The sequence below is a fragment of the Andrographis paniculata genome, unplaced genomic scaffold (genome assembly GCF_009805555.1).
Source record: "Andrographis paniculata isolate CXL003 unplaced genomic scaffold, ASM980555v1 Contig65END, whole genome shotgun sequence".
NCBI classification, from domain to species: Eukaryota; Viridiplantae; Streptophyta; class Magnoliopsida; order Lamiales; family Acanthaceae; genus Andrographis; species Andrographis paniculata.
In genome coordinates, this window is record NW_026137601.1 from 5,881,055 (window position 1) to 5,898,201 (window position 17,147).

General features: G+C 36.5%; 1 protein-coding gene across 1 annotated transcript; it reads right to left on the bottom strand.

Moving 5' to 3' along the window:
- Nucleotides 1-12,762: 12,762 nt before the first annotated feature.
- On the bottom strand, nucleotides 12,763-15,036 carry LOC127262489 (uncharacterized). The gene is made up of 2 exons (XM_051291191.1): nucleotides 14,880-15,036; nucleotides 12,763-13,937 (listed from the first exon to the last, which is right to left on the bottom strand). The coding sequence occupies exons 1-2, from the start codon at nucleotides 14,967-14,969 to the stop codon at nucleotides 13,575-13,577; spliced, it is 453 nt and encodes a 150-aa protein (XP_051147148.1). The 5' UTR covers nucleotides 14,970-15,036; the 3' UTR covers nucleotides 12,763-13,574.
- Between the last annotated feature and the right edge of the window lie 2,111 nt (nucleotides 15,037-17,147).

Sequence of the window (17,147 nt, forward strand, 5' to 3'; positions counted from 1 at the left end):
AAATATGTTAGCGGAAGCGAATAGCGAAACAAACCTCCACCCATTGCTAAAAATTAAATTTGTTCTCGATATTCTCTTCTTCAAGCAAACGGTAGATTGGAACCGTTGGAAGATTGTGTTGCCAAACTCTAGAACCCTTGGGAGGATGTTGCCAAACTTTGGAACCCTGTGAAGATGTTGCCAAATCCTGGAACCCTAGGATAATGTTGCCAAACCCTGGCTCTCAAATAGCGATGGTGTATTCTGATTATCTGATAGTAGGTTTAGTAACCCGTATGTGAGAGTATTTATAATAAAAAAGAGAAACTGTCCATCACGATTTTTCTGCCACTTCTCACGTATATTTAGAATATGATAGACTTTATGGGAGAAAAGTGGGCCACAATTTTAGGTTAGTTTAATTATATAAGATAATTAAAAAATAATCAAAATTCAAATATGATTAATTAATTAATTAAACTAATATTTTCCCACTTGGCCCACTCAAACCATCACAACATAACGAGAAAGCTTACATACGAATCATGGCGGTAGGTCTTCTATAAACGAATGTTACCTTCCATGTATCACGATGTCAAGCATCTCAAACTAAACTCACAATCTTAATGAATAAATCATATATTTATTCCGGGTTAAACATAAACGAGTTTTCTTAATAATAAACAAATATGTGCACAATAAAGCGAAAAAACATCAAACTGAACAAGAGTCTCAAATAACAATGTGTGCAAATAAACTACATTGTAGAATCAAGTCTCATACTTGCTACGTGATCCCTGAAACTCTTTAATGGCATGCCTTTAGTCAAGGGATCAGCAAGCATCAACTCTGTACTAACGTGTTCAATGACCACTTTATTTTCCTTGACACGTTCTCTTAAGGCTAAATATTTGATGTCGATGCGTTTACTTCGACTCTCACTCTTATTGTTTTTAGCCATAAACACCGCAACAGAGTTGTCACCATACAACTTAATCGGTTTGGAAATAGAGTCAACAACTCTAAGCTCGGATATGAAACTCTTCAACCATACACCATGCGAGCTAGCCTCGAAACATAAAACAAACTCAGCCTCCATAGTGGAAGTAGCAGTGATAGACTGCTTCGCACTTCTGCAAGAGATAGCTCCACCAGCCAACATGAACACATAAGCCGATGTGGATTTCCGAGTGTCAATGCAGCCAGCGTAGTCTGAATCGGAGTAGCCAATCACTTCGAAGACATCAGTTTGTCTATATGTGAGCATAAAATCCTTCGTACCTTGAAGGTACCTCATCACTTTCTTTGCAGCTTTCCAGTGGTCAACACCTGAATTACTCTGATATCTCCTTAATACTCCAACAGCATATGCTATGTCAGGCCTGGTGCAAACCTGAGCATACATAAGACTTCCTACTGCTGAAGCATAAGGGATATTACTCATGTGTTCCCTTTCAAAGTTATTTTTCGGACATTGACTCAAATCGAGCCTGTCACCCTTCACAATGCGAGCTACACTCGGTGAACAATCTTTCATATTAAATCTTTCTAGAACTTTCTTAATATAGGCTTCTTGAGACAGACCCAAAATGCCTCGATTTCTATCTCTATGGATCTTAATGCCAATGACATAAGATGCCTCTCCCATATCTTTTATATCAAAGTTCCTTGAGAGAAATTGTTTCACCTCATATAACATCCCTTTATCATTAGTTGCAAGCAAAATGTCATCCACGTACAATACAAGGAAGCAAATATGACTCCCACTAACCTTCTGGTATATACAATGATCCATGACGTTTTCTTCAAAGCCGAATGAAGAGATAACATCATGAAATTTCAAATACCACTGACGGGAGGTTTGCTTCAATTCATATATGGATTTATTAAGCTTACAAACTAAATTTTCTTCACCACTAGAGGTAAATCCTTCAGGTTGTTTCATATAAACCTTTTCCTCTAGATCACCATTCAGGAATGCTGTTTTGACATCCATTTGATGTAACTCAAAATCAAACTGAGCTACTAATGCCATGATCACACGGAGGGAATCTTTCTTAGATACCGGAGAAAATGTCTCGGTGTAATCGATTCATTCCCTTTGAGTGAATCCCTTAGCAACAAGTCTTTCTTTATGTCTTTCGATGTTGCCATCAGAGTCTATTTTGGTTTTGAAGACCTATCTGCATCCGATGGCTTTTACACCATCAGGCAACTCGACAAGATCCCATACCTTGTTTGATGCCATAGAGTCCATCTCGTCTTTCATAGCACCATGCCATCAATCGGATTCTTTAGAATTCATGGCTTGTGAAAACGTTTCAGGATCATTCGCGGCTTTTATATCGTAATCCGATTCTTGAAGATACACTATAAAGTCACTAGAAATAGCTGATTTTCTGACTCGTGTAGATCTTCTCAATGTTATCTCATCATTATCATGAAGAACTTGCTGGCCAACTGATTCAACAACATGCTGTTCAACATTTTCTTGATGTTCCTCATTAACAACTTGATCTACGTGATCATTTTCATCAGTTTGTGGAACTTTATTAGTTAATCGTCTAACACGCGTTGGAACTTGAGGAGCGTGGAAGACAATCAATCTATCACTTGACTCAGTAGGTTGATCTTTATAGTGATCTCTTTCAGAATGAGTATCTGGAAAATGATCACTCCCACTAACTAAGTTATTCTCGAGAAATTTCGCATTTCTCGATTCCACAATTCTAGTGCTATGAGATGGACAATAGAATCTATATCCTTTGGGCTTTTCGGCATATCCAATGAAATACCCACTAATAGTCCTCGGATATAGCTTCTTTTCTTGTGAATTATAAATTCTCACCTTAGACGGGCATCCCCACACACGTATATGTCACAAACTCGGCTTCCAACCCTTAAATAATTCAAAAGGTGTCCTTGAGACAGCCTTGGTTGGTACCCGGTTCAATACATACGCAGCCATCTTTAGTGCTTCAGTCCACAAGAACTGAGGAAGTTTCACATTACTCCTCGTACTCCTCACCATGTCCGTTAATGTTTGATTTCTTCGTTCTGAAACACCATTTTGATCCGGAGAACCAGGCATAGTGTATTGGGCAACAATCCCATTCTCTTGAAAAAACCTAGCAAATGGACCGGTAGCTTGTCCATTTTCTATGTATCTGCCATAGTACTCACCACCTCTATCAGATCTAACGATTTTGATTTTTTTTCCACATTGTTTCTCTACTTCAGCCTTGAAAACTTTAAAGGCTTCTAAAGCTTCATCCTTAGAATGAAGTAAGTAAAGATACATATACCGTGAATAATCGTCAATAAAGGTGATGAAGTATTTCGGACTACTTGCATCCATGTCTGGACAACAAATGTCTGTATGAATAATTTCCAAAAGGTTCGAACTCCTTTGTGCACCCTTTATGGACTTGTTAGTTTGCTTGCCTTTAATGCAACTGACACAAGTCTCAAAATCAGTGTAATCCAGGGTACCAAGTATCCCTATTCACTAATCTCTTAATTCTGTCAATTGAGATATATCCCAACCGACGATGCCATAACATATATGAGTTCTCATTCATGACACATCGCTTTAAACCAGCTGTGACATGCAGTGAATCAAAAGTAGTGTCGTTTTTCAATTTGATCGAATAAAGACCATCATTAATTTCACCACAACCAACGGTTCTAGATTCAAAATCCAAAAGAAAACTAGAATCCATAAAGTGAAACTAAAAACCCAAACATGATAGTCTCGATACAGAAATTAAATTTTTGGAAAAACTAGAAACATAAAAAGTCTTTTCCAACTTCAAAATAAAACCACTACTCAGCACTAAACTGCACGTCCCAATGGCTTCCACAGGCGAACGCATCCGACTACCGGAATAGATGAACTGTTCACTTCCCATTGGTTTCCTTAGGTTTTCCATACCCTTTCTTTTCGAGCCAGGTTTTGAATTTAATGCAGTCTTTCTTCATGTGTCTTTTCTTTTTACAGAAAAAACACATAGACTCCTTCTTTATAACCCGCTCAGCTGGCACAGGTCCCTTCCCCTTTCTGTCATGCTTTCTCTTCTTGCCATGGACCGTTAGGTTCACTTTCTCACCTTCCTCCATCAATAGTCTCTCCTCCTCTTGAACACACATGGTCATCAATTACCATTTATCTTTATGTGTGTTATAGGATATCTTAAATGGACCGTACTGATGAGGTAAAGTGCACAAAATGTATTGGACAAGAAAGGTCTCAGACATGGTCACCTCTAAGCTTTTCAGCTACGCCGCAATGTCCCACATGCGCATTATGTGCTCACGCACACCTCTCACACCCGTGAACCTCATGATGGAGAACTGAATGATCAATGTGCTGGCAAGAGCCTTATCAGACTTGACGAATTGTTCATCAATAGCTTTCAAAAGCTCTCTGACATTATCATGCTGATCGACAGACGCACGGATACCAGCAGAGATCTTAGTCTTTATGAGCATCATGGAAAGACGGTTAGATCTCTCCCATCGCTCATAAAGATCCACATCATCTGGCTCGCTGGTTTCAGTAATAACCCGTGGCTCGTCTTTCCGTATAGCATAATCAATGTCCATCTAGCCTAAATGAAGGAGAATCCTCTCCTTCCAAATTTTGTAATTATCACCAGTCAATTCGGGAATATCACATTTAATGTCAGAGAAATTCATAGGATTAAATGCTGCAAAATTAAACATACATGTTCATCAATAAACGAGACAAATAAATTACATGTTCTACCAATGTAAACACGTCAAGACATGAATCTAAAGACATAAGACTTGCATGTGGGCTAAAGTTTTACTCAATTAGATTTCAATAAAAAACTTTACAATAAAACTATCAAATTGCGTTCATTTTCTCAATTCCTGTGGGTAGATTAAGAAATACAACTCGATATTTTATCCTAATTATTCATACAAATATAACAAGACTCCTGTCGATAGATCTCATCACATCGTACATGACAATTACAATCAATGTCTATTAATGTGATTTCAAATAAATCATAAATAAAATTTTAATTAATCGAGGATGCTGTGGCTATTCCGCAATTAAATAAAATTTAAAATAAATCACTAACATCATGAATATATAATATGAAGTTCACATAAATAAATGTATGCATGACCAACTCAGACTAGTGTAGCAACATGCTTCAATTAAAATAAAATTAATTAATCCAATTAGGACACCAGTGATATAATTCAATTAAATAATTAATTAATTTACATATGACGCTATAATTAATACAAACATCACATGTAATCACCAAAGTGCCTAGAGCATCGTGTATATGATTCTGAATGTTGCATACATACACATATACAAATCACGAACCAATTTATGCAGTATACATTTACGTGGCTGTATGGTCAAGCATTAATTGCAGATTCAACACCTGACATTAAAGTTTAACATCAATTAACTAATTACCCATTGCAGAGACATTAAAGTCTCCAGCCATAGAAAAACAACACCAAAATCAGACGAATAAAACATCAATTAATCTAATAAAATATCCCAATAATCCAACACGAAACTGTTTCCTCAAAGTAATTAATTGCTTATGCAAATTGACACAGATATGAAGTGCACAAAGACATTACAGAAGAATTTGAACACTCCATCGAAACATAGGAAAAATTTATAAATTTAAAATTTTGCGTAAATTAATTTCAAAATAAAATTTTTTTCAAATCGCAGGATCGGATTTTGATTAAGAAAATATCGCAAAGCAATTGTTGAAAATAAAAAATCAAAATATTTTCAAATAAGAATTTAAAGCGAATCGTGATCAAGAATTTGATGAGAAGAAAATTCTAAGCAACGCAGAGGCAAAAATTGCTCTGATACGTTAGAAAATAAACATATAATCAAATATGTCAGCGGAAGCGAATAGCGAAACAAACTTCCAGCTATTGCTAAAAATTAAATTTGTTCTCGATATTCTCTTCTTCAAGTAAACGGTAGATTGGAACAAAATGGTGTTGCCAAACTCTAGAACCCTTGGGAGGATGTTACCAAACTTTGGAACCCTGTGAAGATGTTGCCAGATCCTGGAACCCTAAGATGATGTTGCCAAACCTTGGCTCTCAAATAGCCACGGTGTATTCTGATTTTCTAAGAGTAGATTTAGTAACCCGTATGTGAAAATATTTATAATAAAAAAAGAAACCGTCCATCACGATTTTTCTACCACTTCTCACGTATGTATATTTTGAATGTGACAGGCCACAATTTTAGGTTAATTTAATTATATAAGATAATTTAAAGATAATCAAAATTCAAATATGATTAATTAAACTAACATTTAGATGACTTTACTTCGGTGATTGCATATACCTGCTTGCCACTCCAACCGGAAAAGGAAGATCAGGTCGGGTATGAATCAAGTAGCGCAAACTTCAAATGATGCGTCGATAATCAGTGGCATCTACAGAAACACCATCATCATCCTTAGTTAAATTAATCCATGGTTCCATCGGCCACTTTGAAGAGTTTCCAGCTAACTGAAGTATCTTCTTTGCATAACCCCTTTGACTGATTTTGATTCCCCAATTGTCTTGATGCACTTCAATTCCAAGATAGTAAGACAAGTTACGCAAATCACTCATTTCGAATGCCTTGCACAATTTCTGTTTGAAATGTTCAATCTGCTCTTTGCTTGACCCTGTTACGACCAGATCATCCACATACACCCCAACAATCAACATAGTGTTTGCTTTCTGAGATTCGTAAACTGCTTGTTCCTGGGGACACCGAGCAAATCCCAATTCTTTAAGCATTTTTTCAAGGCGAATATTCCACGCCCTTGGTGCTTGCCTCAGACCGTAAAGTGCCTTGTTCAATCGATAAACCTTGTGTTCTTTACCAAAAGCAATAAAGCCCTCAGGTTGAGAAACATAAACCTCTTCTTGCAACTAACCGTGTAGAAATGCCTGACTTAACATCAAGATGATGAACTTGCCATCCTTCCTTAGCTGCACGTGCTAACAACATTCTGATTGTTTCCAATCGAGCCACTGGTGCGAAGACTTCATTGAAATCCACCCCTTTTCGCTGGACATATCCTTTCGCAACCAGTCGAGCCTTGTGCTTTGTTACATTACCTTCAGCATCCTTCTTTAATTTAAACACCCATTTTAGTCCTATGGGTTGGTGTCCTTTGGGCAGATCCGTTAGGCTCCAAGTTTTGTTTCTTTCAATTGACTCAAGCTCATTCCTCATCGCATTTAACCAGTTTTGATCAGAAACAGCCTCTTCGAAACTCGATGGTTCCTCACTGATAAACAATAGTTCTTCCGATTCAGCTTGCACTGATTGCAACACATCATAAGTATCTATAAGACTTCGATACCCAAAAACTGGTGTGTGGTCGAAACTAGAAGATCTCAGTTCTCGACTAGCATCAGATGAGGTGCTTGATGTGCTGGTTGTACTAGGGGTCGTACTTGACAGCCCAGCTTGCTCTACTTGCGTGATGAAAGGGAACGTCAATTGAAACTTCAAGAATAGTTCGATTTCTCCGCTCTACTACCCCATTTTTCTGGGGTGTGTAGGGGGCAGTCAACTGCCGTTTGATCCCTGCCGTGTTGCAAAATTCAGAGAACTGATTAGAGGTGAACTCACCTCCTCTGTCAGTGCCTTCACCCTGTAGGAGCTTTCATTTCCTACCTCAGCTTTAAATTTCTTGAATGCAGGGAATGTTTCATCCTTTGATCTTATAACATAAACCCACATGTATCGACAAAAATCATCTACAAATAATAGAAAGTAGCGGTTACCTCCTATTGTCTGTGGCGATATCGGACCGCATATGTCAGCATGGACTAATTCCAATGGTGAGCTTGCTCGCCATTGCGCCATCTTCGGAAATGGTTGATGGGTTTGCTTAGCAATCATGCAGCCTTCACACACTTGAGTGGGGAACTTGATGTTGGTAGTACCACACACTAATCCTCTTTTCACCACCGATTCTAATACTCGAGAATTAATGTGACCGAGTCTCGCGTGCCATAGCTACCCATTGTCGTCAATGCTTGTATTTAAGCACACTGGTTGAGCAATTTGGAGTGTGATCTTGTACAACCGATTCATGGTTGGTTGCACTTTCATAAACAATCGCCAATTTTCATCACGGACCTTTAAATAATCATCCATCATCTCTACTTTGTATCCAATCTCTGTCAATCATCGAAGGCTCAAGATGTTGCTGTGTAAAGCACGTATGTAATACACGTCATTTCCTTTTATTTGAACCGTAGACCCATCTCCGAAGCGCAATTGCCCAGTCACATTCTCATTAAGTTCAGCCAGGTCTTCCTTAATACCAGTCATATGGTTGCTCGCACCATTATCGAGATATCAAGCATCCTCACTCGCTTTATCATTGTTACTTCCTGGAGATACTCTGTCTTCATTCAACAACACCTTCATTGTTGTCTTATCCTGACAGAAACCCAACAGGAGGTATGGTTCCTCATCTTGAGTTTGAGTCAAATTTACTTCCTTGGATTTTCCCTTTGGAGCTTTGCATTCAGATGCGTAGTGACCGTACTCTTCACAATTAAAGCACTTTATGTGCTTCTTGTCTCTTGGTTTGTAAGAGCTGTCCGCAAAATCTAGCTGTCCACTACTACTTCCTCGACCACCTCTACCACGGCCTCTTCCACGACCACCATTTTGACCCCATCTATCACCTTGTGGAGAACCACGGCCTCTGCCTCCTGATGGTGAGAGGAATCTACCTGAAATATTTTGATAGGAACCTGCAGACTTTGTAAGCAACAAACTTCCTTCATTGCTTGTATTTTTATTGCGCACTCGCAAACAATCTTCATAGGCCTTTAATCTCCCAATAGCTTCTTCAAACGGCATGGAGTCCACATCAGAACATTGCTCAATGGACGCTACTAGTTGTAGGTACTTTCAAGGGATGGAATCAAGCAATTTTCTTACCAACACACTGTCTTCGATTGATGTTCCCATGCTATTGTATTTTGATATCTTGCTGCTTAATTTCCCAGTGAACTCGTCTATGGTCTCCCCATCTCCCATTTCAAGAGCCTCGAACTCACACTTTAATGTGTGAAGTCTTGCCTTTTGCACTCTGTCAGCCCCGAGATACTGCATCTTTAGAGATTCCCAGACCTCTTGTGCTGTTTTCTTCTTGGCTACTTGCAAAAGGATGTCTTGTGGCAATGCTTGAAAGAGGAAGGCCCTTGCCGCCTTATTTTTCTTCTCGTCCACGACCTTACCGGCCTTTGGTTGAACGGGTTCCCAATAATGGCCTCCATCCTTATCGCCCATGTCATATAGTTCGAAGATGTTAACATCGGACATTGAAACGGTATGCCACCGATTTCTTTTCCTTGCGTCACGGCTGACATGGCTTCTAATCGGAGGTACTTGGGCATGAACCTGCTCTGATACCAAATGTTGGATCGATATAGAAAAATTATGCAGTAATCAACACTTCTAAATGATCTGAATTTTCATTCAACACTGACGAGAAAACATAAAACATACATACTGGAAAACTACCACAAAAACCAAAATACAAAGCATATAATCCGTCGTCAACTTCTCCTACAAATCTGGTAACCAACTTCTGAATAAAATTAGAAATAAATCTTTTAAGCATAAGATCTAATCTTCTAGAGATTTTTATTATCTCTTTGCAGTTTATAAAATAGTGATGTAACTATAAGAATTTGATCTAACGCTAAACCGTACTACTGACAATTATTCTTCCAATGCTGAAAACTTCAAAATGAAGATTCTCTCAGTCACCGAATGAGAGGTACTTATATATTTTGACATAATGACGATTTCCCATGTTCAAACTCTTGAGATTACATGTGTTTTTGTTTACTTTGTATGATTTGCTTCCACTACAAGCATTTATATGTGTATCTTGTAATTTTATGCCACGCGTCGTGAATATGTAGATCATTGCACTTGCCATAAATTGCTATAATTGTAATTTAGTATGTAGCTACATAAATCAACTGCATTGATTGTTTGCTTTGACGATGATGCTTCGACACATTTATCTTTTCATAGCCGATAAACAATACTTTATTTACCTTGATGAGAGCTTGTTTTATTCATACCACTTTCCACTTGTAATGTACTGAACTTATTGGCATATTTCTCAGGATCTATTAGCAAAAATTGTCGATGCTACTACCATCTAACCAGGGATTGTTTTCGTAATAACAACCACGGGGATATTATCCCGCGCCACAATCCGACTACCATTTCTGCACGTATTTTGATTAGTCTCGGAATTTTCAAAGCTATTTTGATTAGTTTCAGAAATTCCGAGACTTCTAGTCTCGGAAAAATCTTGTAATTTCGGAACCTATTTTAATTCGTTTGTTTATTCATCCACGAGTGGTACATGATCCAAGGGTGCTTGTTGGATACTCGGACGGACTTTAGGGTTTAGCCACAGCCATCCATCTGTCGTACACGCCGGATGCCCGGAGGTTGTTTACCAGGCTTAGGTGCGAGAGTATCTTTTCCAAAAGCACGTCTGGAACATCCGACTCTACGGCTTGTTTATTTGGCCTCCTGGGAAAATCCTCAATTTTGAGGCTCGATTCGTTGCTTGTTTTCCTAGAGATCCTGCAAGCATTATATTGAAAATAATTAATTGATTAAACTGAGAAACAAAATGAACTAACAAATTTCGGACGATAAATATGATAATTAAATGTGTGATGTACATGTAGAATTTATGTGGCGTAAATGCACTAATATACGACATTCTTTATCATAATATGGAACTCTTATGACCTACAAACATTTTGGCACTTTCCGATTTCGCTTTCCGCTGCCTCTTTCGACCCATGATTCCGATGGCTCCTCCAAAAACCTAACACGGACGGCCGGCACTCAGATACTGCTGCAGCGATTGACGCCGATGAGAAGACATGTATCTCGTGCGTTCCGCCCACTCTAAACGACGTCGTATTATAATTTTTATTTATTTATTTCATTATGCCATAGGAAAAATAGCCTCGATGGCGTCGCTTGTTATTATCTAAAGAATATTTGTCACTCTTCGATTTCCAATGTGTTTTATTATTTGAATTTTTTTATTAATAAATAATTGTTGAATTAAGATTTTTGTAATAAAATTTAGATGTTAAAAAATAGTAATATTATTTTTTTAATTGTAATTTTATGTTAGTAGATTATATATACACGGTTTGTTTAATATTGCATTTCTTGTCGGCAAAATTCTCCATAAATATTATCTAAAAAAATGGAATTCTTAAATGTGCGATGTAAATACATGACATTCTTTATCATAAAATAGAACTCTTATGACCCACGAACATTATGGTACTTTCATTCTATCTAGAGAATTAATATGACCCAATAAAGATGCGCACATACATGAAATTGTAAAAAACTCAGAAAAACTTACGATTTCGCTTTCCGTCCCCTCTTTCTCCACATGATTCCGATCCTCCTCCAAAAACCTAACACGGCCGGCCGGCATTGACACACTGCAGTGATTGACGCCCACGGGGGTTCTAGAACCTGTAACGTATAGGCATGGTAGTACACACATATGTAGGAGAACAACCTCGTGAGTTCCGCCCACTCTAAACGACGTCGTATTTTAATTATATTTATTTATTTTATTAATCTGTGGGAACATTAGCCTCGATGGTGTCGCTATCATTTTCTGAAGAATATTTGTCACTCTTTGATTTCCAATGTTTTTTATTATTTGATTTTTTATTAATAAATAATTGTTGAATTAAGATTTTTGTAATAAAATTTAGGTGTGTTTCTTTAGAGGATTATGGGGAAATTTGAGTAGCGGTTTTGTTTTATTTGAATTTACTAGTTTCTTTTGTATTTTGGATTTGGGTTGGATTTGGAAAGTTTTGATGTTATTGATTTGATGGTAATGAATATAATAATATAAATGTGTATTAATTTGTATAATTTGATTATAAATTTATTTTATATCTATATATATATATTTATATATTTTTATTTGTTTGTATTATAAAAAAATTTATTCTCTATAATTATTTTATTCAATTATAATTATTATATTTTTTTATTTATAATTTAGAAAAACTTTTAAACAGTCCAAGTTTGGCAAACTTGGGCCATAGAAACACACCCTAGTATGTTAAAAAATAGTAATATTTTTTATTTTTTAATATAATTAGTAGATTATATATACACGGCTTGTTTCACATTGCATTTTTCGTCGGCACAATTCCCCATAAATATTAACTAAAAAAAAATGGAACTCTTAAATGTGCTATTGACGCCCACGGGGTTCTAGAACCTGTAACATATAGGCATTGTAGTACATATATATATATATAGGAGAACCTCGTGACCCACTCTATACGACGTCGTATTTTAATTTTATTTATTTATTTTATTAAGCCGTGGAAAAATTTGCCTCCATGGTAATATTTGTCACTCTTTGATTTCCAATATTTTTTAATTATTTGAATTTTTTATTAATAATTAATTGTTGTATTAAGATTTTTGTAATAAAATTTAGATGGTAAAAATAGTAATATTCATTTTTATGTAATGTTATGTTGGTAGATTATATAATATGTCAATGATGCTTAAATTATTGTAAGGTTTACAAATACTTTTTTATTATTATAATGATATTTTATGTATAAAATTAGACTAGCTGAATGGCTGGATTAAAGTACAACATAGATCAAACTAAAACTGATGCAAACATAACAACATAGCAACATCAAATGAAATTAATAAAACAACAAACAATCCCAAATGTCACAACAAACAATCCCAAATCTCACAACAAACATTGCTATATTACAATATATAGCAACCTACAACAACAACAAACACTGCACAAATAAGTTTCAAATCCAAATCTGTCCACGGAGCTTACTATAGATAACATAAAAGAAACAGCAGAGGCGGCGACATACGAGAAATTCGCTACCTGCAAAGAAGACATCGATCCAGAAGGCAAGCAACTCAAAGGAAGACTGAAGTGTCCTCAGGAGCATCAATCCAGACATTCTGAAAAGCATCTTTCTCCTCCCAATCATAGCATTTCTTCGATGGATAGAACCTCCTGTCGCTCATCGAATAAGTAACAATTTGCTTCCCATAGTACAAGACTTTGGAGAAGTGAATACAGTGTTCCCTCCTTCTCCCAAGCACTTTACCCCTGATTTGGGAGTTCACAGGGTTTGCGAAGTAGGATAACTCACCTAAACCTTCAGCGAAATCCCAATGCCATTTTTAAATGTTTAGCTTGTATATAGCCGGTTTTGCCGAAAAGTAGAAAGAGCAGACCATATACACATTTCCCTCATATGTTGCAATGAACATCGATTTGAAAAGAATGCTTGGATGCTGAGCAGCAAGGCGGGCAGGAAGGATACCCCAAGCAGACTTTTCAACATCGAAAAATCCCAAATAACCTCTTTTGTTCAGACACCAGAAAGTACCTTCATAGTAAGCTATCTGTTTGAAACCCAATTGGCCAGCCTGCGACAGAATATTGAATTTGTAGTTCTTCCATTCTTTATCTGTAGGACGGCAAATGCTGATACAGACGGTGTTGCCCCACCCTTGTGTTACTGAGAATATGACGCAAGAAGGCGAAGTTGGCGTATCTGAAATAGAGAATCCAATCATCTTTGCAATAGTAGACAACGCTGCTCTTCATTGCCGGCACTTTGAGGTAATAGGATATGCAGTCAGTAGGGTTGTGGAATTCGCAGAGATCGTGCGATTTTGGGATAAACATAAGCCACGGGTGCTTGCTCGCTTTCCTGACAGATTGGGCAGCAAGCAACCACTTTGTACATGAGGGAGCTTGCAATCCCCATCTGGCTCGCCTTCTCAAGTTGCCACAATATTTTTTCCCCGGTAAGCCAAAGCAGATCTGCAAGAATTGAATTATACAAATAAACCAGAATGAAAACATAACAATACTACTTGATAAAGAAGATCACGAAAATGGAACACAAGAAAATAAAACTATCAAGTAGAATTAAAAAGTTTTCCAGTTGAATTTCAAAGCTTCGCAACTCAAGACATTCATTGTACAAGATGAATCAGTTTTACAATCCACAGTGAAGACTAAATTTTTTAGTATCAAGATCAAGTAAGGCAAAAACAATACAACTATTCGTTAAATACTTTAATTATCAGTTCATCTTAACATAGGAAACCATATATATCTTGGACATGACAAATAAAGATCAACAATCCTCACTAAATGTAGTGTGCCCTTTTGATTTCAAATAAAAGAAATAATACAAATGCTCATTAACAACATCATAAAACAACCTTGACAAAATAGCATGATAGCGCAAATCGAGATATGTTTATCAGAGCAACTATCACTTCCCATATAACAGCTTTAAACTTACACGCGCACGTGTTCAATGTAATCAAGAGCTTTTTTAACTGTTTAGATGTAACTAAAAACCATTTTAAGCCACTTTTCGCTCATATTCATTGCTGATATTGTAAGACTTGCAACCAATAAGATTTTCTTGATCTCTTGTGGATAAGAAACATAAATACAATCCACGTGCCGTATACGCATAATTGGAGAAACCGGAAGCCACATGCCATATATAAAAGCATCTGCTATGAAAAATATATGCAAGGATCTAAAATTTTGTTAACGAAATCGAGTAAAAATATTGTACCTAGTTTTGGTTTTTGAAGGCTCAGCCCCAAACCAACTCGAAAACACAAAATCTATACAAAAATACACCCAAAAATGCGAAGAATATAAGAACACCGGCCTACTACCTACGACACAAGATATATATCCCCCACAAACAAAGATACAAGGCTAAGAGAAGAAGCCTACACATTGAGAGAGCCCCTTGCGGCTCAAATCAACAACACAGGGGGAAATAACCATGCCAAGGAACTCCACAGGTAGGAGGAAGGCAACCATCGCCGGAAGGATGGCTAGAGAGATCGAGAAAGAGGAGGGCTAGAGAGGGTGAGTAATATAGAGAGAAGATTATGAGAGTGAAGTGAGTGACGGCTGCCTTCCCCCTCTCTATTAAATAGGTACGTTAACAAGAAATGGACGGCCACGATCTCAACCCTAGATCCAACGGTTGAGATCGTGTCTAATAAAAAGGGACGCGGGTCAAAAGCGGGTCAAGGGTCGCCCGCAGGGGTTAACCAGCGGGTCGTGGGCTGCGGTTATGGGTTAAGGTAAGTGGATCGTGGGCCTGGGTCATAAGTCTGGGCCCAGGTGCACTTGGGCTGCGAGGATGGGAGTATTTTGTGTATAAAATGGGGTGGATCAATTCGGAAGAAAATCCAACAAATTATCCACCTGATTTTTTGTCCGAGTGGATGGGGTACATCATCGCCCATATATTTACTTGCACAAAAGAAAAAAAAAACATAATTTTAGTCAAAAACATTAACTTAGCCTATCTACTACTCTAAGTAGTACAAGGCTAATCGAAGGTATCACAATGTATGTATTTCATACAAGATACAAATTTGTTTGCAGGCAAAACTTTAGTACCCATATCAGATTGGTTATACTCCGAAGAAATCTTTTCTAACTTTAAAATTTCTTTAGATACAATATCACGTATGAAATGAAAACGCACGTCAATACGTTTGGTTCTATCATGAATACAGAGTTTTTACACAATTGGATTCCTGACTAACTATCCAAAAAAATAGTAACAACATGCTGTAAATAACCTAATTCATTGATTAATTCTTTTAACCATAATGCTTCTTTTAAAGCTTCAGTTATTGCAACACATTCAGATTCTGTTTTGGATAGAGCTACAATGTGTTGCAATTGAGATTTCCAACTAATACAAGTTCCACACAAAGTAAAAACATAAGAAGTTGTACTTTTACTACTATCTCTATTATTTGCACAATTCGAATCCACAAAACCTTACAATTTAACACTTTCAGTATGTTTACCAAACACAAGACCAACATCTATTATACCAACTAAGAATCTAAAAACCCACTTCAATGCATGCCAATGTTCTAAAACAAAGTTTGACATATACCTACTTAAACAAATAATAGCATAAGTTAAATCTGGCCTAGTGCTAACCATTAAGTACATTATGGAACCTATTGCATTAGAATATGACACATGTTTCATATATTCAAAATTAGATTCCGACTTGGGACATTGATCCCTACTTAACACAAAATTAGAAGTCATAGGAACAGAAACAAATTTAGCATTACTCATAGAACACTTCTTAAGAATTTTAGTAATATAAGGAGACAGATTAAAAAATAGTCTCGAATTCTTTCTATCCCTAGTGATACACATGCCTAAAATCACTTTGACATCACCCAACAGATTCATGTCAAACTTATCACATAAACACGTAGTCACTTGATCAATTAGCTTTAAACATGGACTAATAATCAACATATCATCAACATAAATGAGAAGAAAAATAAGTTTGTTTTTAACGGTCTTAAAATACAAACAATAATCCAATTTGCTTTTATTAAAATCAAGATGTTTCATACAATTATCAAATTTGATATTCCATTATCTAGGTGACTGTTTTAAACCATACAATGACTTATTCAACAAACAAACATGATTCATTTTGTTTTTATCAACAAAATATTCAGGTTGTTTCATATAAATTCTCATTAAATTCACTATGTAAAAAAAGTTGTTTTAACATATAATTGTTTTAGCTCCCAATCATAAAATGCAACTAGAGCTAACATGACTCTAACAGTGGTAAATTTGACAACATGGGCAAAAATTTCATTATAATCTATTCATTCATTTTGGGTAAAAATCTATAGCTACTAATCTAGCCTTAAACCTAATTTCATTATCTTCTTGTTTAGCTTTATAAATCCATTTACAATCAACAAATGAACAATTACGAGGTTTAGGGACCAAAGACCAAGTTTTATTATCATATAGTGAATCCATTTCTTCTTTCATTGCTTTTAACCACTGATTTTGATTTTCAGAATTCATGGCATCCCTAAATGTCTTAGGTTCATTGCCATCTGAATTTTCAAATACACTAAAAACCAAAGAAGATAAACCAAAATCACCAAGCCTACTAGGCAACCTAGGGATTCTCCTATCCATATATTA